At 42.1% G+C, this 24,513-nt stretch overlaps 2 protein-coding genes across 2 annotated transcripts; both read left to right on the top strand.

Annotated features, from left to right (window-relative positions):
* Nucleotides 1-20,958: 20,958 nt before the first annotated feature.
* Nucleotides 20,959-21,652, top strand: LOC105666727. Its single transcript, XM_048413350.1, has 2 exons — nt 20,959-21,438; nt 21,578-21,652. Exons 1-2 carry the CDS (start codon nt 20,959-20,961, stop codon nt 21,650-21,652), a joined length of 555 nt encoding a protein of 184 aa, XP_048269307.1.
* An 89-nt stretch (nt 21,653-21,741) lies between these two features.
* On the top strand, nt 21,742-22,956 carry LOC125386561. The gene has a single exon (XM_048413349.1). It carries the CDS (start codon nt 21,742-21,744, stop codon nt 22,954-22,956), a length of 1,215 nt encoding a protein of 404 aa, XP_048269306.1.
* The last annotated feature ends 1,557 nt before the right edge of the window (nt 22,957-24,513 follow it).

The following is a 24,513-nucleotide window of genomic DNA, read 5'->3' as shown; positions in this document are numbered from 1 at the left end:
CTTCAAATGCCATGAGAAGGGACATGCTACGCCTAATTGTCCGTTATTGCGGAAAAGAAACTATAATTTCAATCATGTACGTCGAGTCGACTCCTGCGTAGTGGAAACTCTAACTTGTAGATTAAGCCATCTGAGTGAGTCGTTTCCAATTTACTTGGATACTGGAGCCGAGTGTTCATTAATTAAAGAATCCGTAGCCTCGAAATTTTCTGGCAAAAGAGTGACTGATATAGCAGTAATGCGAGAAGGAAATACTTGTATTAAATGTACATCTCAGATTTTGTCCACTATATGTATTAATGGTGTTACATTGGAGATAATTTTTCATGTCCTTGCTGATAGTTATTTAAAAAAAAGGTATATCATGATAGGTCGTGAAATTTTAAGCCTAGGTTTTGACGTAAATATTACACAAGATAGCCTCGTTATTTGTAAAACAATGATAATTAATGCCTGTAGTAAAACCGCGGAAGACGAGATTGATATTAATGAAGTTGACACTGATATAATTGGTAACGATAAAAGTTGATTAATTTCTGTTCTCGACAAATTAAAAAATTCCTTTATTACTAACGTAATTGAACTGAAACATATTGATCCTAACGTCACCGTGCAAAGAAGTCCTTATAGTCTTAGCGAGGAAGAGCGAAGACTAGTACATGGGAGAATCAGCGAATTAATTACAGCAAAAATCATAAGGTTTAATAATTCACCGTTCGCAAGCTCTATGTTACTCGTGAAGAAGGAGGACGGCTCAGATAGATTATGTATAGATTTTTGAGAGATAAATACAAATACGGTCGCGGATCGGTATCCTCTACCTCTTATTGCGGGTCAAATCGCGAGATTGCAAAAGGCGAGATACTTTATTAGCTTGGATATGGCCAACGAGTTTCACCAAATCCCTATTCATCCTAATTTTACGGAGTACAGCCTTTGTTACCCCCGATGGACAATACGAGTACATAACGATGCCGTTTGGGTTGAAAAATGTACCATCCGTCTTTCAGAGGACCATTCTCATGGTCTTAGGCGACCTCGCCTATTCGTATGTTGTTGTTTACTTGGACGATGTTCTAATTATTGCGACTCGATAGACCAAGCTCTAGCAAGATTAGACACCGTATTAGATACCCTCGTAAACGCTGGATTTTCTTTTAATTTTTTAAATGCTCTTTTCTAAAGACATCGGTACTTTATCTTTGATATGAAGTGGTTGTCGGTGAAGGTTCCCACAAGAAATACTCTTGATGTTCAACAAAGAAGTTTATTAAACTATTAACAATCAACAGTCAACAATTTACGGTCATCAATTATCGATTAACGATTAGCTATCAACAACAAATAATGATTAACGATTAACAACAATTAACGATTAACTATCAACAGCAATTAACAATTAACGATTAACTATCAAGAGTCAATAATCACGTATCTTTAATTGTGTTTGCTTCGCTATGACGCTTAACCTTTCGCACTTCGCAGCTCGGGGCAGAATAAATCTTTGGTTCGAAACCAAACGGATTCCTTTCTTTGTTGCCCCTCGATATCACCACTACGCACGCGTTTATTAGATATCCGCGACGGTTGCCGCGTATGCACTCTTCCGAATATTCGGCAAAAGAACCGTAGGGATATCGATTGTATATTAGGGATGTCGGTCTTACGCTTTGTGTCGGGGAGTAGATGAAAAGTTGCGTGGTCGAGTGCCGCCGCAGATATGTAATTCACAAAGGAGAAGTTCGCTCCAACCCAGATAGAATTCAAGCCTTGAGTTCTTTACATGCACCAATGACCGTCACACAGTTTAGAAAGTTCATAGGTTTAGCTTCTTATTTCCGAAAATTCGTTCGTAAATTTTCACAAGTAATGAACCCCTTGATATCGTGAAATAACGAGAGCAAAATATTGCTGTCGCATTCCATCAAATGTATTTGAAATAAATAAATGAATAGATAGACGTACAGTGAGTCGTTGATACAAAATATAAAACTCGGAATAAATACTCGTCGTAGATACTCTGAGATACTCTGTAGATACTCGTTGATACTCGTTGATAGTCGATATGAACTGTTCGATACTGTGTCGCTCGCGATCGCGTCCGTTTATTTATACTGGTCGGAGAATAGTCGGAAAATTCAAATTCGTCTTCATTCGATGGTTGCCTGTAGCGGCGACATTGTTTTGCCCGTAGTTTATTTGTTCTTACATTGCTTGTAATCTAACGGTCTTGATACTCCGAGGCAAAACAACAACATGATTTGAAATGTCCTCTGACTCATGAGTCGCTACATCACCCCCCCCTACTACTGATAACGTTTTTATTAAGTTAAACAGAGTATCTCTTTGTCGTCGTTACTTTTTTAAACAAATTATCGATATAATTTACGACTCTTAGCCGAAACCTGCCTGATATCAGTCGGGAAAACGGGCTCCACGCTCGGACCGCGTAACGTATTCCTGGTACTTTCTTCCACGGTTCGATCGCTGCTTGCGCTGTTTTCGTCGTGCGCGTTCACTTGCTTTACCAAAATTAGTATGTTACGAGATTCGGCGGTTTTTTCCTCAAAGTCGTCCGTAACTACAAATGCAGGTTTTAAACGATTTATGGAAACCGTTACGTCGCGATTGTTTATTCTGACGGTGTAATCCTTTTCGCCTCGTTTCGTAACTTTCAAAGGTCCGTCATATTGCGGCTGTAAAGAGCCCCTTACTGCGTCACGGCGTAAGAAAACGTACGGCGATGTTTCTGATTCCTTAAAAATAAAAATTTTCTTATCGGCGTGTCGCGCAACCGGATGAGGCCTGACTTTCTCCATTCGTTCTTTCAACCGGTTCGCGTATTCTGAGTTGGCCTGCTGCTTAGTCGCTAGGAAAAACTCTGCCGGCAATCGTATGCCCGTGCCGTAAATCATCTCGGCTGTCGTTGCGTTTAAGTCCTCCCTCTATCGCGGTTCTAATGCCTAATAATACTACGGGTAAAATTTCGACCCAGTTGCTCGTCCCGTTGCTTGCCCGTTGTCGTGGCACTTGATTGTCGCTTTGAGTTGTCTATACAGGCGCTCTACCATCGCACTACCATGCGCTGCTGCTAGCGTTTGATGATCGATTTATTTCCCGATCGCTTCGATCCGGGATAGAGTATCGGCTATATTATTATCTATCCCTTTAACATGTCGGATATCGGTCGTAAACTGTCCGACGTTGTCGAGATAGCGAAATTGCCTTAGTGAACACTTGTCAAGATTCTGGTTAAACGCGTACGTCAAGGGTTTATGATCTGTATAGATCACGAAATCTCTTCCTTCGACGGCGTGTCGGAATCGTTTCACCGTGTTGTACATCGCGAGTAGTTCTCGATCATACGCGCTGTGCGTCCGTTGCGCGGGGGATAATGATTTCGTCATAAAACCTAATGGCTGCCAAGAATCGTTGACGCGCTGTTGGAGTACCTTACCTATAGCGAAATCGGAAGCGTCGACCGCGAGGCTAATGGGCGCCCCTGGAATCGGATGCATTAACATCGTCGCGTTTGCTAGGGCACGTTTCAGCTCGATCGGACCACTCAATAGATGCATTGCACTTCGTAGTGCCTTTCAACAAATCGTTGAGTGGTTGTAGAATTTGCGCGGCCCCCGGTATAAAACGTCGATAGAAGTTAATCATACCGAGGTACCTTCGTAGGTCTTTTAATAGTCGCGGGTAAAGGTATTTTAGTTATTGCGTCAACGCGTTCAGCCAGGGGTTTTATCTCCTCAGCAGTGACGATGTAGCCGAGAAATTGAATTTCGCGCACGCCGAATCCGCATTTTGCGAGATTTATAACGACCCCATACTCGTCGAGTCGTTTAAACAGGATCCGTAAGTGTTCGTGGTGTCGTTCTTCGGTTTCGGACGCGATTAGAAAGTCGTCGATATAAGCGTAGACGAAATCGAGACCTCTCGTGATTTCGTCTACGAATCTCTGACACGTTTGGGCGACGTTCCGAAGCCCAAATATCATACTGGTCGTTTCAAATAGACCGAACGGTATAGTAATCGCGGTCTTCGGTACGTCTCCCGGCGCGATAGAAATTTGATGGTAAGCGCGAACGATGTCGATTTTAGAAAAAAATGCGCTTACCATACAGATTCTGCGCGAAGTCCTCTATATGGGGCGGTGTATACCTATCTGGGATCGTGCGGACGTTCAATGCTCGGTAGTCGTCACACAGTTGAATTCCTCCGTCCTTCTTCGGTACGGTATGTAAGAGTGATACCCACGGCTTCGCGATGGCTGCATCACTCCTTGTTCCATTATGACCTCGAATTCCGCCTTCGCCAGCTTGAGTCGATCGGGGGCGAGGCGGCGTGGTTTGGCGTGGACGGGGGTGCAGATGTGTCGTGCAGATGTGGTGTTGTACACCATGCCTTACTGAATTCCGCCAACAGCTGGTGGTACGTAGACTCTCCGTCGACAGTTTTTATAGAGCCTACGTCGGTCGTGGCGGTGTACGACCTCACGTGGACAGCCGGGTGGTCTTATCCAGGAGTCGTCTGTTTCGCGGGTCGGCGAGTAACACGTAGTGCTCAGGAAATCGACGCCAATGATGGGCGTTTTTACGTCGGCTATTACAAATCTCCACCCGAAATCTCGACACAGGGACAGATCGAGGGACAAGGTGATGGTCCCATATGTCGCGATGTGGGTTCCGTTCGTCGCGAACAATGCGTATTCGCTCTTTATTGTGGACCCACGTACTTTGTTGCGTGGATAGACGCACGTGTCCGCCGCGTTTACGGACGGCTGGACCCGTTTCCCTGCTTCCATTTGCACGGAGATCGACACTTTAACGCACGTTCGCAGTACCTCGAGTGGTAATAGCACAGCCCATCCCGGGATCTCGAGCGACGGCGGTATTTCCGGGGTGAGCGTGAACGTGCTCGTCGGCGATTGACTATACTCAGCGCTTCGAATTTTGCATGCAAACGCCTCACCCCGTCTCGTGTGCTGATATTGGCGGCGGGGGAATCGTTCGGCCTTGCGTTTTGGGCCGGTGGACTGCTAACGGCTGCGATGTCGGACGCGCGATGGCTACTGCGCGTCCAAACCTCCTCCACTTGATCCGCGGCCTTAATTAATTTATCGACCTTGTAATCGTCGACCACCGCCAGAATACTCCGTATGCGATCAGGTAGCCGGTTCTTCCAGAGCGTGAGGATAAATTGCTCCGATGTGTAGGGACTCGCGAGTTTTCTCAGATCGTGGTAGAATTGGGACGGCTTTCTGTCACCCATGACTTCGTTTTCTACCAGTCTAGTTACCCGTTCGCTGTCGGACTCGGCCAAGCTCCGTAATAACTCGTCCTTAAGTCGTTCATATTTTCCGGGGGCCGGTGGTTCCAATGCCTTATCCTCGATACGTTCCATGTACTCTGATTCCAGGCATGCGAGAAAAGCGGTACATTTTTCTTCGTCTCCTGTAATGCCTACCGCGGCGAACTGTCTCTCGAATAAGGAGAACCAAAACCCGATCTTCCGCGGTTTCAGCGGAGGCACACGGATTACTGGACTTGCGGTAACGGCGGGGTTCTTAGTTGACATCTTAGTGATTCCACAATACTCACTTTTGTAGACGAAATCACGTCGATCACTTCGGGGTCACCAATGTGGAAGATAGGTTGAGTAGAGTATTGGTTAATGAAGAAGCCGATATAAACTCGTAACCGTTCGTCAAGTATATTTAAAATAAATAAATATACGCGTACAGAGTCATTGATACAATATAAATCTCGTTATCGCTCGTCGCGAAGATACTCGTTAATCTTGACATAGACCGCTCGATAATTCGTAGCTAATCGACTTATCTCTTATAATTTTATCTTATGTTATGTTGTGATATGATGTCGCTCGCGATCGCGTCCGTGTATTTATACTAGTTGGAGGAGAGCCAGAACATTTGAATTCGTTGTTCGACGATTGCACGTAGCGGCGACATTGCTTTGCCTGGAGTTTATTTGTTTTTACATTACTCATAATCTAACGGTCTTGACAATCCGAGGCAAAACCACAACGTGATTCGAAATGTCCTTTGACTCATGTACCGCTACAGTTACAAATTTTTAATTTTGACGTTATGTATCGAGAAGGTAAACGAATGGCACACGTAGATTTCTTTTCGTGGAATCCCATAGACATGGATCACAGTATAATTAACAAAGCTACAGAGGAAGAAATTAATCTGACCGAAATCTCAGAAAATTGGCTATTAGCGGAACAACGTCGCGGTCCCTAAATTTCAGAAATCGCTAATAAATTGCAAAACGATGTGCTTGCCTATTGTCTCAAGAGGTTTTAGGTGGTCTGTTATTAATCATGTGCACCAATCAATTATGCATTTAGGCTGGGATAAAACACTCGAGAAGCTATATGAGTGTTACTGGTTCAAAGGAATGACGAAATATGTTCGTAAATTTGTAGGGAACTTGTCAGGTTTCTAAGTCGAGTTCAGGTAGAATACAAGCCGAGTTATATCCTATACCTAAGATCAGCATTCCTTGGCATACGGTTCACGTGGATATAACAGGCAAGTTAAGTGGTAGAAGTGATTCGAAAGAATATGTTATTGTTTTGGTCCATGCTTTCACTAAATTCTCTTAGTACCATTAAAGCGCTTAAGTCCGCTGTATTTTTATTCGGCAGTCCTTGCCGGATAATAGCGGATCATGGAAGATATTTTACGGGTAGAGAATTTCAAGATTACTGTCAATGTAAACACATGAAACTTCATTTAATAGCAACCGGCGCAAGCGTGCCTGCTTAGTTACTTTACACAGATTCAATGTTTGTCCAGGCAAGGCACTGACGAAGCGTTTCAATAAAAGCCCAACAACATGCATATAGTAAGTGGTATTAAGGGGGTATTCTAGTCTATAAGTTTGAAAAAATCAAAAATAGCAAGAATCGCCGATTAAAAATATGTAAATATGCTGTACCATTCTATGAGTAAAATTGCTGGAAACTTATCTCAAAACTTTAAACGCGTTTTTCTTAAAGCTACTTTTTTCGAGTTGGCGTGCACAATATCTCAAGTTCTAATGAACCGATTTATTTGAAATTTAGTGCGAATGTTCTCCTATACATTCCTCTATCGCCTTAACCACGCTCAGATCAAAATTTTTAATTTTACTATTTTTAAAAAATTCGGAATTGCCAAAAAAACATGTCAAAAAGGAAACTTTTTTTTCAAACGGCAGCCATTTTTTGAAAAGATATTTTCTGACTTTCCAAGGTTTATGGTATAGCCGCATCTAAACTAATTAAGAATCCGTTTGACTTTTTTACTTCACATGACCAGAAGGGTTGAAATTATGCACGCCAGGACACCCTTTTTTTGGACCCCACACTTTGCCAGCCCATAATTTTGTGAATTTTGAGTTTTTCTTTTCGGTTAATTTTGTATGTAATCTTAAAATATCAATAAACAAATGATAAAAAATGTATACCAAAAATATTTTTTGTTTCGTTTGTACAGACCTTTAAAAACCGCCAGAAATTCATGCCTCTAGACTAGAATACCCTCTTAATATTCGGCTATGTATTATGGCAGATATTACATTACTGTATCTGCTGATACAATTTTGGTGGGACAAATTGAGATTATATTAATGTATCTACAGATACTTGTTCTACCAAAGTTGTCCGCTTGGAACATCATTGTTATTCCAAATAATAAAGGAAATTATTACTTGCGGAAGTTGTAAGGTATAACGAATTTACAACTCGATTTATGTAACAGACGAAATTGCAATATATACTATCCAGTACCGCTACCCACCGATGAATCAAGAGAAGATACAGCATTAACTTGAAGCTCTGTTATTCCAAGAAACAATTAGACCGTCCACTTCATCGTATAACTCTGCTTTATGGATTGTATAAAAAATATCGGATGCTGATGATACTGAACACTGGCCCATGATAATTAATTATCGTGCACTAAACGACAAAAACAAGTATCCACTATCTCAAATTACCGAAACTCTGGACCAACTAAGAGGAGTAAAGTATTTCTCAATCTTTAATCTGGCAAGTGAATTTCAACGTTTAATATATCAAGTATTAATTCAATGAAATATTAATTCAAAATTATTTGAATGATATAGTCTACTCTTCATCTCTACAGAAAGTGAAAATTTAAAGATTGTTGAATCATCTCAAAAATCGCGGATTTACTTTCTGAACCAATATAAGTGAATTTCTGCGTAAAGAAATTACATACTTAAGGCATAATTTCTGCCGACAGTCTCAAACCAGGTCCAAGGAAACTTCATGCGGTAGAAAAAATTTTCTTACTCCAAAGTCAGAATCCAACAATCCAGAATCCAAGGACATCTAATAATTCTTACGATTGACAAGGATCACATATTATCGTAGTTATCAGAGACTATTTTGTTAACGCAAAATCATTGATTCAGCTTCTAGAAAAAGAAATCCGTTTGAAGTGAACCGATGAACAATAGAAGCACTTTGAAAATCTGCAATATGAAGCCTGCATAAAACTAATACCACATTATCCAGATTTCAACCATGCAATCATTATCATTAAAGACGCTTTAGATCATACAAATATTGAGTGCAGTATCGAGCCAAGATGAAATTGGTCCCGATTTACCGGTTCCATATGCTTCTCGCAAGTTATACCCAGTCGGAAAGAATTATTCAGCAACTGGGAAGAAATGCCTGGCTGTGATGTATGCTACGCAATATTTCCGACCTTTTGTGTTCGTAAATTTGCATTCATCATCCACTATCGACCCTTAGTCTAACTATATTCAGTCAAAGATCCCATTTCAAGATTGGTTAAATGGAAATTAATATTGCTAGAGTACAAATGCAATATCGTACTCAAACCTCGAAAACGAAACAAGAACGCAATCGTGCTGTCTCGTAATTCAGTGGTCTTCTTTTAACGGCTCGCAAAGATAAGGAATTTGAAGCGCATTTATCCAAGATAAACCGGTTATTGTATTTAAGGAATGAAACGAAATCAAGGAAGGTTTACATAGAGCGTACCTCCTAGTAATTCGAATGCAGGACCAATTACAGCGCCATATCTATCCGTAGAAAGAGGAAAAGTTCACCAGGAAGCAACCAACACAACAACGAAAGACGTTGGCGCATCGTTCCTCAAAACCACATGGAAGGCGATATAAATTCATGCGATTCATTTACTCTAATAGCACACTCAACACTAACCAACAATTATATCACGTTAAGTCTGAACAATAAATGAAATACTAATAATTCACAAAGGGATCTAATAACGTTGGTCGAAGGAGAAACCGAAGAACCTAGTTCACTTGAAAATCCCAACCCATTGAGTGAAATAGAGAAATCACGTGATCAAAGCCTGCAATATCGTCTATCTCCTCAGCCTGTAGGAATATAGACCCCACAAATTCTGGAAAGCGCTTGAACGCAGTTAAGAAATATTATTCCCGATTATTAAGAATATGACACAGATACATCACTCTCCGAAGATTCACAACCCGAGGAAGAAGATGGCAATCACGAGCCCTGTATAATATCCGAACATATCCGAAGAAATATTAAATGTACATATTAAATGTAAACAGTTTCCCTTTATAGCGATAAATATTTCTCTGGAGTCACCTGCCAAGGAGAATCTTTAGGAAGGACAAATAATCATCACTACCATTCAGCCGTTCAGAATTTTTTCCATAAATCTAGAATAAATTTGTCATAAAATATATCTTTGAAGAACTGAAAGACGAAAATATCGTCACAGTACTATGAGACTTGACAACTATATTCAAGGAAACGAGAACAACAATCGTTATATCGTCATTGGGAAAGAACCAGAATCAATCCATCATCCAGAAATACTAAACTCTCATTTGAAAAATACTCGAAAACATCAATGTCGAAATTACTATTATATGGAAACAAGTATAGCGCCTACAGAGGATACTTGAAAAGAGTCCATAAAAGAAACACATAGGAGCATACAAACGAATGACCAAAACTTACAGACATTTCAGGGTAAGATATTCATGGCGAGGAATGAAAAACGATATAAAAGTATTCATTAGAAAATGCAAAAGCTGCGAGAAACAAAAATTGGAAAAAGCGAAAATTCCACAACTGATGTTTATTACAGACAATTTATAGTGGAACCTGCTACATACCGACAATACAAGACAACTTAGTCAAAAACTACATAGCTGTTGCGATAATGAACACCGGAGCCACAACAATAGCAGATGCCTCTGCAACGATTTTAATCTTTGGAACGATCTTTGGAACCTCACGCGCAATCTTCATAGACAAAGGGACAAACTTTTCAGTTCAATTCAGAATCAGTCTTTTATTCGATTCAGTAACAGTTATATTTTGTGGGAAGTCAAATATTTTATTACGGTGAAGTTTTGAATGGTACTGTGGCGGCACTCGACAACAAATACCGCCACTTGACACTAGCAACGGACAACACATACCACCTTAAATTGGTTAAATACCACCTACGTGATCGACAGCGAAAAGAGGTGTGGCCGTGATAGCGCTACGAACTATCCATCATCGTGAATCTAAGACTGTGGCAATCTGGACCTGCCGCTGCGACGAACACGGACGGCCCTTACTTCTTCAGCAAAACTCGACGCCTCACCGCCGACTCACTCATGCAGGTGACTGGATATGAGTAGACTAAAAGGAGGAGCAGAGGCCTACGACCGTACGCGGAATGCGCCCGCACCGTACCGACAGGTATCCATGGCCATATCGAAGACTTCGCGCAATATCGACACGGGCTTAACAACAATCGGCTGACGCTTTATCACACTAAGATTATAACGTTATCTCTGGCAAGGGGGTACTGTGGCAGCACTCGACAACAAATACCGCCATTCGACACTAACTAGTAACGGACACGGTAGCGCAGTTGTTAGCGCCTTACGTTTCGAACGTTCGGGACCCGGGTTCGATTCCCGGCGCCCGTAATTTGATTTTTCTTCCACGCATCAAAAATAGAAGAATAATTAGCAGTACCTCAGCAGCGACATCTACAGCTGACAACGACAATTATCACGGACAACACATACCACCACAGTACAAAATCAAAACTGGTAATGGCGGTAACATATCACGGTTCCACGGCGGCAAATGGGACATAATAAATTTTGGTATCGATCAAGCGGAAAGGGCGCGTGGATCTCGCGATTGACGCACACCAACGCAGAATATTATTCCACGTGAGAATCGCAGGACCGTGTTTTCAAATTATGAACAAATCACGGAATTGACTTTTATGAGTTAGACGTGATCAACAGTCGCGCAAGATGCGGCGAGTATCCAACGACGAAACGTTACCATGAATTGAAACAAACTTTACATAATGTGCCGGTATTAGTTTCTAGTGCGTTTGATTAAATGTATTGCGCCCGTAAAAATACACACAACAATACGACACAAATAATAGTAAATTCCAGACTAAATTTGAAAAGTAGTATTTGCAACGTCGTTACTATTTCGCACTTTTCCATGTATGGAATTGACCGATATGTCTTTTAGCGAATTCGTATCATTGTCTTATATTATTATTATTATGTACATAACGTGTGACTATATTTACCCTTTTACTATTAGTTTACTATTATCCTATTAGATTGCGTTAGAAGAAGAGGATGGTAACCAGAATCTTGGTAATATGTCGAGTAATCAATAAAGAACTAATTATAATATTATTTTTGAAAACAGATCTGAATTAATGTCAAGTCTCATGGATATTTCTCATCGAGTCATGAATATTTGAAACACTTGCATTCTCGATTCTCACACAGTCTGACAGGACGAAAGAAGAAAATCTAACAAGAAAGAAGGAAATTAGTGTATGAATGCGCGGTTCACGCACGATCGATCAAGGTGACAGTCAGAATAATAGGCCCGGTGAATTGTAAGTGTGCCGCGTTTTCATGTCAAAAATAATACACGTAGTAAAAGGGTAAATAGAGAAACGACCTTATAAATGATTTTTTGTCGATTACGCTTTTGTCAGGTTTGTTTACGAGCAAGACTATAGTAAGTGCTATTTTAGCAGAATGCAAGAAAATTATGGGCGTCTATGTGGGTGTCACGCTTAACCGCAGTTTCATAAAAAAATCTGAAGTTCAGAGCAGGAACGTTATTGTGGAAGTAATGATAAGTAGAGTGCAGATGTTTGTACAAATTCATATTTCCATAAATTGAAAAAATGAAATCTGAGTAGACGATTGTTTTACTATAAATGTTATAACATTATAACGAGTACTACTATATCTTGTATGTTTCATATTTCGTTCAATCTAATACTTCATATATAAAACCTATAGTACTCATTGGTATATATATTTATTTAATTAATATTTATAATAAAACAATTGTCTATATACGAAGCATAAAAGATTCAGCATTATGTTAGGCATTATTTTACATTAGTCTTTGATTCTCGCTTTCTCGTTTGCGCGAAGGAGAAGGATTAGACTCTTACTTCGTTGGAATTGAAACTTAAATAAGTTTGAAATTAACTGAATTAAATGAAACTGAAATTATTAAACTTGTGACTTAGAGAGTACACGTAGATACCCCGACCATCATACTAAACAATTGTACGTCCCTGTTTATAAAATATGTACGTTGTCATTTACTATATAACACTTTGTTCAATCGTAATATCCAGCCCAGCAATCTCACACCCACAATGATATACCTTTGCCACTCGAGGTTTACCGATCAATCGAACGTTATCAGTTTGCTAATATTTTCTGCTTTCTGTTCATTAGCCATAAGCCCGCGTCAATTTGTTTCCGCGCCTTGGCCTTTCCTGTAGCTCCCGGCTATACGTCGCATCGATTCGTACACGATAACCAAAATTCTCGAGCTCCCTTCACCGTAAATTGATTCGTCTTCGCATCTATTTCCTCAGCAGTCAGTGCAATTAACAACACTGGATTTGTCTGCTTAGCAACTCCATGACCTAAGAATTAGCCCGGCTACATAGTCGCCTCCTGTAGCTCGTAACCATCTTCTATATTTTGTATTATGTTTAAATTTTTATTTACTCAGTCGTGCATGTAACCAAAACAATGATCACCTTTGCTAGAAAGACATAATAAAAATTATAAAAGGGGCAAAATTAAGTAACTATAAATAGTAGAATATTCCATAGCTTGAAACTTTTTATTTATATACTTTACTTTTCATTTCTTTGTAATACAAAAGGCGGAGATAATATATCTCATATATCTTCATCAAGTTTCTAAACTTCACTTTGAAATTAACAAACCTGATTGAACAGTCAAGATGGCTATAGTTATTAGCGATTTTAGAATAAAATTTCCTTAAGTCCCCAATCGAGGGAACTTGGATGAAGGTCTTACTTGCGCCTTTTGACGTCATATGAGATTTTTTTATTTCACAAGATCTTTGCTGAGCAAATCCTTAAGACACGACCTTAAGATTAATCTTCAGTCACAATTATGAAATTAAAAGACATCTGACGACTCTTCTTGAGACAATCTTAAGTATAAGACTGGGCTATGAATATCGTCTATAGATTTATATGAAGCAGATCATATGGGATGCAATTTTGAGCGTGAGAAACCTATCGTTCTATAGGACATAGTAATTACATTACAAAATAATATAATGTTCAAACAAAAATTTTTACAAAGAAGAAATTCTAGAAGCAAGTAGAATTTGGCATTCCTTAAATTTTTTAAATTCGTTAAATGAGAAATTAATCAAGGGCCAGCAATGTTTTGCAATTTTCGGTCCCTTCTTAGCTTTTGGATGAACAGGAACTTCCTTCCGAAACGCAGGCTGGGGAAGCTTCGTCCCACGAGCAACTAGTAAAGAAAGGAACAGAAAGCTGAAACAACAAAGAAGACAGAGCATTTGAAGATGGTAAAGATGATAAAGGAAAAAGACAACTTTTTACGAAAGATAAATCGATGTCAAATGTTTATGAAAAATGTAATAATTAATGTAATAATCAAAGAAATTATATGCTTCATTATACAAAGTACTCTTTCAATATTCGAAGAAAATCAATATATATGTAGTATCAAAAAAAGAGGGAGGTGTACGCTTTGTTATTCTGCGAGGTTTTAATATGGGTCGCGTTTCTGGCCGTCGCTCGTGGTCCTACAATGTCGCAGGCGGATCGCCCTATCTGCCCGACGTGGGGCATACAATGTATTGACGAGCGTGTCACGATCGGCATACTTCAAATCCGATGGACCGATGATGGAGATAAAGATGTGGTGGCCTTGGCGACAATGTGTATCGCCGAAGTGCCTAATGAGTCATCGATATCCCAACGATCTTTCTACCGAATGTTCTAGAAGCAATGGTCACGTACGCCTACAGGGCAGTGGAGATATTGAGGAGTGACAAACAAAAAAGAAACAGATCCCACCAAAAGTCAAATCGCAGTCAGTGTAAACTCAGAGTACAAGAAATAAATTCTCTTGTTTTTTTGTTACATTTTATTTTTCTTTTCGTTTGAGCTACCCCTGTTTTTTATTTTACGTGACATTTTTGGCGATCCTGCCAGGATAGTGAAAAGTGTTTGTTCGGAAACCAAAAGACATTCATCATCTACGGAAGATAGAATTATTTGGGAGTACGGTCATCCGCAACAACGAAGTAACTATCACGAACCGAGTGAAGTGACAAAGAAAGGTAAACTGGATTCCTTCGTACGTTACCGTGAAAGAAAATTTGGTTCTGAGCTCCAGCCGTGATTTTCCAAGACTGAAGCTCTTACAATTTGACTTTCGATCGGTTCTGTTTCTTTTTTGTTTGTTACCCCTCAATATCCCCATTACGCTGTAGGCGTACGTGACCGTTGCCACGCACCCCTTCTTCTAGAATATTCGATGGAAGGACCGTTGGGATATCGATAACTCATTAGGCATTTCGGCCATATACATTGTCGCCATGCCCGCCACATCTTTATCTCCATCATCGGCTCATCGAATTTGAAGAGTGCTGGTCGTGACAACGACGACGATTTTGAAGACGACGACGACGACGACGACGACGACGATGAGATTGGCGTGACCGAGGACCGTTTAGACGTTCCAGGGAATAGCGATCTCAATAATCAAGACGGCGGAGTTCGGGTGACTCCAGTGATAAGACGACCAAGGCGCGCAGTGTTAACGTTCAAAGACGTAGAGGACTCGCTAGAGAAATTCAGCGGAGATGATCTACTGAGTATAAATCGGTGGATAGAAGATTTCGAAGAAATGGCAGAAGTTTGTGGTTGGTCAGACATCCACATAGTAGTTTTCGCTAAGAAGCTACTCACAGGCTCCGTTCAAGCTTTCGTACGACAAGAACGATGCATGAAGTCCTGGGCGAAGCTAAAAAATGCGCTGAAAGACGAATTTGAGAACGTAGTGAGTGACCAGCATATATATCGGGAGTTAGCGCGTAGAACGAAGAGACCAGATGAGAGTCTACAGCAATACATGTATGATATGCTTGAGATTGCGGGACAAGGAAGAGTTTTGATATACAGTCGGTAATCGACTATATTATTTAGGGTATTCCTGATGAGGTCATAAATAAGGCTATATTATACGGAGCCAGGAACATGCAACAGCTGAAAGAACGTTTTAAGCAGAACATGCAAGTGAAAACAAAATTTGGGGAATGCAAGGACGATAAGGGAAAACGATCAGAAGTGCGAAATCAGTCGAGGTATGTCATCGGCCGGGTAAAAATATGCAGTATGTGGATGCTCTGAGAGAAATGCACTGCCGAGTACTACGTATGTAACTGAGAGTGAGGACAGGCCGATTGCACGGTTGAGAAGTGCACAGAACAAGGACATTGAAGTCCGTAAGATTTCAGATGCCGCAACGTGCATTTAGGCCGATGGGTATGCAATCAGAAAATTAATCGACGAAGAGTGGGCTGTGAAATTCAAAGAACAACGTCGTGAGTTACGTGAGGACGCAAAAAAGAAGATCGCTGCAACTCAAGAAGAAAATCGAAGGAATTACAGTAAAAGAAGTGCGAAGCAGTACCTAAGGGGAGATTTAGTGGCCATGAAGAGAACACAGTTTGGCTCGGGATTGAGACTCTGGAGAAAATTTTTGAGTCCGTACCGGGTATTACGAGCATTGCGGAATGACCGCTAAACCGTGGAGAAAATAGGGAAGCATGAAGGGCCTACACAGGACGACGACAGTAAAATTAAAGACAACAACATCTGAGGGCAGATGTTACTGCAGGATGGCCGAATGTAGTATCAAAAAAGAGGAGGATGTACGCTCTGTTACGCTGCGAGGCTTTAGTATGGGTCGCGTTTCTGGCCGTCGCACGCGGTCCTACAATGTCGCAGGCGGATCGCCTTATCTGCCCGACGAGGGGCATGCAATGTATCGACGAGCGTATAGTTGCCGACAAGCAGCGACTTCCAGAAACGTCGATTTCGGTCTGTTGTTTCAACAGAATGCGGTATACGTGATAATAGGCGCGAACGGTGGCGTGATCCGAGCGTAGTGAGGGTCGTCTCCCCGAGAAGACCAAGAAATGATCTAAGGTCAAAGTAGTCCTTTTTGAAGATTCTAAGAGCACAGGTCGAGAGGTCGGGTATATAAAGCCGCTAAGCCAAACGAACACGTTGACATTGTTTATCACTGAATAATCTGTCACGCTTTATCATTATATTCATCGTTATTAAATACACAAACTATATCAACCTGTTAACAACTAAAACATCCTTACTTGTCTTTACTCTAGACCCATTTAAGATATTACATATATATTTTTTATAGCCCTGTTAATCACAGCGTTATACCAACTCAACCACCCCTATTATCTCAACGGAAATGAGGGGATTGATCTATTCGCGACTCCCGTTGATGTGTTTCCTCGCGATTGCGTCTCCCCGCGATTGGTTGAAAAAACATGTAGTATAAAATTAATATACAGTATGTATAGTCACCTTAAGCGTATAATGCATTGTAATATCGTAACTTAATTAGTTTATTAATGATAAGTAGATTAAACAGGTGTTAATTGAATAGAGAATAATGTTTGTTAAATATGAACTAACCGCAGCAAACGTATAATAATTAACACAACTGAATAATTAATCGACGACTTTCATCAACCCAATCCGAACTCTCTGACATCTCAACTCATACTGCTGTTAATTAGTTTATTGTCCCCTAGCAACCCCTTGTCTTTTGTCTTAGCCTCACTACGTATACGCTCAGCAACCGCTTGTTTATAATCCGCACAACATCCCTCAGGCCCCTCATCCATGATACTACAGTATTATATTAAAAATGGCCCCACTGACGCTTACTAATGTTATGAATAATTGCTTATTTAAATATTTTTATAATCTCTGCAAAATATATGTATATGTACTTGTGTACAAAATATCTTATAATTTCTGCATTCATTTTCAGGATCATTTCACATTTTAAAAATTTAATTATTGTAGTATCGTGAGGAAAAACCTAGTTAGAAACTAAGCAAAACAAGGTCGCCTGTTTTTCGGTTATTAGTTTACATAGAAAAGCCGGTGTGATCAAAGTCACCTAGTTCTTGCTAAGCGTTAACAGGACGGAATTAGACAAAGGGAAAAATAGCGCTAATGGAGGAGAGCGATTCGAATCCAAGGAACGGTTAATCGAAAATTGAGAGTAGGTCGAGAGGTCAGAATTAATCGAGGAGTCGAAGAGTAAAGTTGTTAGAGTTAGCATTGTCGAGTTGCGTTGTTGAGAGTAGAGTTGTTAGCATTGCGGAGTTGTGTGAGTAGCCAAGTTAGAATAAGATTGTTACTATTAGTTCCATATTAAACAACCATCGTTGTCTGTCTCACTAATATCTGTATAACTAATTTAAAATAAAATAAATAGTATCAAAGAAATCGTATACCTAATATTTCCGCGATACTACAATTGGGGGCTCGTCCGGGATTATTGAACAAGACAGAGAACGACGCGTTTATAGGAACTAAAAAGTAAAAATGGCAAACGTGGAGGACGAACGATTGTCGAGTGAAGAGGGTTCGACGCTGGAGGAGCTGAGAAGTAAGCTCGCACGTCTGAATCTACCGATATCTGCTTCGAAGTCAGTGCTAATGGCCAGGCTGAACCGAGCGTATAAGACTGGTCAATCAACTCCGAAGGGATCCAAGCGCGATGAAGAATCGGTAAATCAGCGAGACCTAAGGAGTGGGCAGAGAGCTGAGCGCGATCAGGATGGAGACGAAGACCTCGAGAAGCTGAGGACGAAGGAATTGAGAGCGCGCCTCGCTAGCTTGGGGTTAAAGGTCATAGGGAGAAAATCTGAACTACGCGCGCGGCTACAGGCGGCCCTGGAAGGAGACAACGTATCGTCGGGAGAAGAAAGCGACGACGAAAGTGACGATGAGGAAGATGAGAAAGACGTAATAAAACACAAGAGAGGTACGCGAGCGATGTGCTCGGACCGTGATGAATATCGCCAAAAGGCATGTACCACTTCGGTATTAAGCTTTAGAGATGTCGAAGACGCACTAGAATTGTTTAGCGGCGACAAAGGTGAAAACGTGGAGCGATGGTTCGAATCATTCGAAGAAGTCGTGGACACGTGTATGTGGTCGGACGGTCAGAAGGCGATCTACGCAAGGAAGCTGCTGAGAGGATCGGCGAAAATATTCGTAAGTTTCGAGTGCCATGCCAGGACTTGGCATGAGCTGAATAAGGGACTAATCAGGGAGTTCTCCAAAAAGTCTAACAGTAGGCAAATACACCAAAAACTCAGAGAGACGAGAAAGAAAAACGACGAGACGAGCTTGGCCTACATGTATCGCATGCTGGAAATAGCCAGTCATGTCGATATGGAGGAAGAAGCCAAAGTAGAATACGTCATAGACGGGATAATAGACGAAGATGTCCATAAATCTATGCTGTATGGTGCCGCATCCATTAAGGAGCTACGGAAGAGGCTAATTGCGTATGAAGAGTAGAAGAGCCGAAGGACGAAGTCGGTTGCGAAGTCGGTTGCGAAGTCGGCCAGAGTTGAGAGAAACAACAGTCCCAGTCAATGTGGAAGTGCGACAAAGACGCGTTGCTACAACTGCGGTGATGAAGAACATGTGTGTACAGAGTGCTTGAGCAAGTCGAAGGGACCTAAATGCTTCAAATGTAGAGGGTACGGACACATCGCATCGAAGTGCGGTAATCTGAGCGAGTCCATTAAAAAGGTTGGTAGTGTGTTTCGATTGTTACCGACGAAGCGTGGTAAAGACGTGAAAATTGGAAATTTCGAACTGAGCGCGCTGATAGACACCGGTAGCGAGTTAACGTTAATGCGGTATAATCCGTATGTAAAAATCGGAGCGCCTAAGTTAATTCGAGACATTTTTGAATTTTACAGCATCGGATCTCAAAGAAATTTTACGCTCGGGAAATTTCCAACAGATATTATTATAGACGGCGAATTGTATCATATAACGATACACGTAGTCCCGAACACTGTGATGCAACACTCGTTATTAATAGGCACAGACCTCCTGGATACCGTTGAGGTAAACACGAAGGGGGGAAATATCTCCATTCGTAGAATAAAAGATGAGAATTCCGATGGGTTTCCGGAGGTCCTTAAAGTAGACATAGAGACGGGAGCGCGTGAAGTAGATCTATCTCGTGTCGAGAACGTACAACGTAAGCAGGCAGTTGCAGTTCCCACGACTACTTGTCTCAAGGACACCGCCGTAACGAACAAAATTTCGTTAGATGAATCGGTTGCGGCGAACATAACCGCGGTAGCGTCGGGTGGAAAGGACACGGACGGTTGCGATGAAGTTTTTGTAGGGTGCACCGAGCATCGCGCGAATTGTAGAGTTGTTCAAACAAATTCTGTCGCGAGTTCTACGAAGCGAACCAAAAGCGAGAATGAAGCGGCTGCAAGAGATACCACGGTAGTGCGAAGACGAGCTATCAATCCGACCTCTTGTCGGCGAAGGGCGTTCAACAAGAGGCGCAGGAAGGCGACGATGTATAAGACGGGAGACCTTGGTGGCGATCGAGAGGACACAGGGCCGTACTGGGTTAAAACTGCATCCGAAGTTCCTCGGACCGTACCGCTTGGTAAAAGTCCTGCGGTATAACCGCTACATATTGCGACGAGAAGGCAAACACGAGGGACCGCGCACAACTTCCAATGCAGCCGACCACATGAAGTGGTGGAACGTTGATGTTAGTGACGGAAGCGAGAATAGCGACGATGAGCACATCTGAGGGCAGATGTGATTGTCAGGAACGGCCGAATGTAGTATCGTTAGAAAAAAACCTAGTTAGAAACTAAGCAAAACAAGGTCGCCTGTCTTTCGGTTATTAGTTTACATAGAAAAAACCAGTGTGATCAAAGTCACCTAGTTCTTGCGAAGCGTTAACGGGACGGAATTAGACAAAGGGAAAAATAGCGCTAATGGAGGGGGGCGATTCGAATCCAAGGAACGGTTAATCGAAAAGTAAAAGTAGGTTGAGAGATCAGAATTAATCGAGGAGTCGAAGAGTAGAGTTGTTAGAGTTAGCGTTGTCGAGTTGCGTTATTGAGAGTAGAGTTGTTAGCGTTGCGGAGTTGTGTGAGTAGCCATGTTAGAATAAGATTGTTACTATTAGTTCCATATTAAACAACCATCGTTGTCTGTCTCATTAATATCTGTATAACTAATTTAAAATAAAATAAATAGTATCAAAGAAATCGTATACCTAATATTTCCACGATACTACAATACCTAGGAATCTCCAACTAGCCGATCCAAGATTCCATAGATCTGCTCCGATCGAAATATTGTTGAGTGCCGGACTAACACTAGCATCACTCTGTGTCGGCCAACTTGATATCAGTCAAGCTAACTTGTGTCCGACTTGCGTCTGCAAAAAAACGCGATTCGGATGGGTCATGGAGGGGAGCCCAACCTCGCAATCATTAGCATACGCATTTCACGCCTCCACGACGGCTTTACAGGCGAACCTCGCCCGTTTTTGGGAAATCGACGAAGTACCGCCTACTGCACACATTTCGGAAGCGGAACGACAGTGCGAGGAGCATTTTCGAAATCACGTTCAACGCACCAACGAAAGGCGATACGTTGTCGCTCTCCCATTCAACGAAACAACTCCTTCGCTTGGATCCTCGAAAGCCATGGCAATGAAGCCACTCAGATCCCTCTGCCATCGATTCCAACGAGACAAACGATTCGAAGCCGACTATCACGCCGTAATACAAGAATACTTGGAATTAGGCCACATGACGAAGACTACCACGGACCACTGCACGGAGGACGGATATTTTCTGCCACATCACGGCGTGATCAAAGAATCCAGCCAAACTACAAAACTCCGAGTTGTGTTTGGCGGATCTGCACCAACCACCACCGGAGTTTCATTAAACGACGTACTTCATACGGGACCGAAACTACAAGACGACTTATTTTTCATTCCTTTAAGATTTCGTTCTCTTCAGTACGTCATTACTGGCGATGTCGAAAAGATGTATCGACAATTTCTTGTGCGTCCAGAGGATCGGAAATTCCAACAAATTTTGTGGCGCAACTCTGATGGAGAAGTTGACACCTATCAACTTAACACAGTGACATTCGGGCTGTCAGCGGCCCCTTATCTAGCCATTCGGTGCCTCAAACATCTGGCGGACGACGAGGGACATTGATACCCACGAGCGGCGATGGTCTTACAGCGAGACTTCTACGTCGACGATGTTCTCACAGGAGTTGATACAAAGGACGAGGCACGATCACTGAGAACGGAGCCCACAGAATTGCTTAAACTAGCCGGCTTAAACATTCGAAAATGGGCATCGAACGACCGGGAGCTGCTACGAGGACTTCCCGAGCAGGACATAAACGATAAGCTGCTACTAGGCGAATCGCAAACCTTCAAAATTCTGGGTGTTGTTTGGAATTCCTTTGACGATTCGATCCTATATTCCGTCAAAATCAGTCCTACCGCCTCTCGAATTACGAAGAGAACAATCAGCTCCGAAGTCGCCAAGATCTACGACCCTCCTGGATTACTGGCACCAGTGATAGTTCGAGCTAAGATGTTGCTCCAACGACTTTGGACATTAAAAATTGATTGGGACGAATCTCTTCCGGCTGATATATACACAGAATGGAGCAAATATTATGCACAGCTACCTTTGCTAAATAACGTGAAGTTTCCACGTAAAATTATAATCAAGACTGCAGCGGAAATTGAATTACACGGATTCTGTGACGCCAGCGAAAGGGCGTATGGGGCATGTGTTTACCTTCGCACCATCACTCCGGATGGTCATGTCTGGACACGATTCCTCACTGCAAAGCCAAAGGTGGCTCCACTCAAATCACAAACCATTCCAAGGCTAGAACTGAGTGGAGCACTTCTTCTCACATCATTGGCCACTACAGTCCTTGAAGCCTTACCAAGCAACATTTCTCGGACCGTTTACTGGACTGATTCTACAATCGTTCTACATTGGATTAATACATCACCCCATACGCTGAAAACCTTTGTCGCTAATCGTGTGACAGAAATTCAACAGAAGACTCACACCTCAAATTGTCGCCATATTCCCACTACCGATAACCCTGCAGACCTCATATCTCGAGGCCAATCACCCGAAGACTTCCTGCGACCAACCATTTGGCAACATGGACCGGAATGGCTCCAACAACCCGAAAAATACTGGCCGACGTGGAACCCAGTACCATTAACTGAAATACCAGAGCAGAAGAAAGCAACATGTCTGTCCGTGACTCCGGCTGACCACAGTCTACTGGAGAGATTTTCTTCTTGGCCCAAGCTGATAAGAATTACCGCTCGTTGCCTCCGATGGAGACAAAAACAGGATCGAGGGAGACCTCTAACCACACATGATTTAACCAATGCGCATAACTAATTGGTCAAATTATTACAGCTCTGTTATTTTTCAGATGAAATCCGTACTCTCCGAACAGATCGAAATTCTGCATTGAAGGGGAAGCTGCAACGACTCAATCCATTTTTGGACAAGGACGAGATTTTGCGAGTCGGAGGCCGACACAGTCACTCATGAATGCCTTTCAATCAGAAACACCCAATCATTCTACCCAAATTCTCAGTTACAGCACCCATAATCGAGTCTGTACTCAACTCCCGTCCTTTAACTCCAATATCATCTGACCCAAACGGTCTTGTCCTTACTCCCGGCCACTTCATCATCAGAGATGCATTATCAAGTTTTCGAGAACGAGATTTCAGGGACACTCCGTCCAATCGTCTCTCCAGCTGGCAACACATTCAAAAGGTTAAACAACATTTCTGGCGCCGCTGGCATCGAGAGTATCTGAACGAGCTGAACATCCGAAACAAATGGAGCAAAGGCAGTCACGGTATACGAGAAGGCACCATCGTCATTCTCAGAGAAGACAACGTTCCCCCAATGCAATGGCCATTGGGCAGAATCATTAAGGTCCAACCCGGCGCAGACGGCATCATACGGATGGCTACCGTTCGAGCAGCAACGAGCACCCTGGATCGGAGCATCAAGCGGATGGTACCACTACCGAGCAGAATGACTCCAGATGACTCCGAAACAATCAACAGCAACGAAGTCTGACAAGAGATCCTCACAACATCACACCATATCACTTAATCGGTACCCTCTCAACGGGGGGAGTATGTTACGCCATGAGGCTTACCACAGGCTGTATTTTCTAACCGTCGCTCGCGGCCCTACAGTGTCGCAGGCAGATCGTCTTATCTGACCGCCGGATCATATACAATGTATCGACGAGCGCATAGTTGTCGCCAAGCAGCGAGCTCTCGAAACGTCGAATTTTGTCCGTTACGTTTTCCACACAAGAACGAACATACGTGATCATAGGCGCGAACGGTGGCGTGACCCGAGCATAGTGGGGGTCGTCTTCAAAATGAGACAAAGGAATCATCGAAAGACGAACAGTTCCTTCTTTTTTTTTTTTTTTTTAATTTATTAAAATTCACAATTTGTCCAATTTGGACATTCGGTGGAATTTTTTAACGGTTAAATTAGCATGTTGGTGGCTACCCCCAGCGGGGTACCATCCTCGTGTTTCTTTGGTTATGTCCTTTATAAGGTCTGCTGGGTGCTTCCTTTTTAGTCTTCTGTCCATGTTTATGGTTTTGTATGTTTCCGCAGCTAGCCGGTTTGGGTGTGTTGCTATTCTTGATTTGTATTTCTCGGAGTATCTGCTAATTTCTTCCTTGACCGTTGGCATTCCCAGGTCCCTCCGTATATCTTCGTTTCTGACGTACCAAGGTCCGTTCACTATTGTTCTGAGGATTTTAGCCTGTATTACCTCTATTTTGTTTATATGGCTCATTGCTGCCGTCCCCCATAGTGGTATTCCGTACGTCCAGATTGGTTTTATGATCGTTTTATATATTTTTAATTTATTTTCTGTGCTTAGTTCGGATTTTCGGCTTGTTAGCCAAT

The sequence above is a fragment of the Bombus terrestris genome, chromosome 16 (genome assembly GCF_910591885.1).
Source record: "Bombus terrestris chromosome 16, iyBomTerr1.2, whole genome shotgun sequence".
In the NCBI taxonomy this organism is placed as follows: Eukaryota; Metazoa; Arthropoda; class Insecta; order Hymenoptera; family Apidae; genus Bombus; species Bombus terrestris.
Note: the sequence above shows the minus strand (reverse complement) of the source record. Positions and strands in the feature narration are given on the sequence as shown.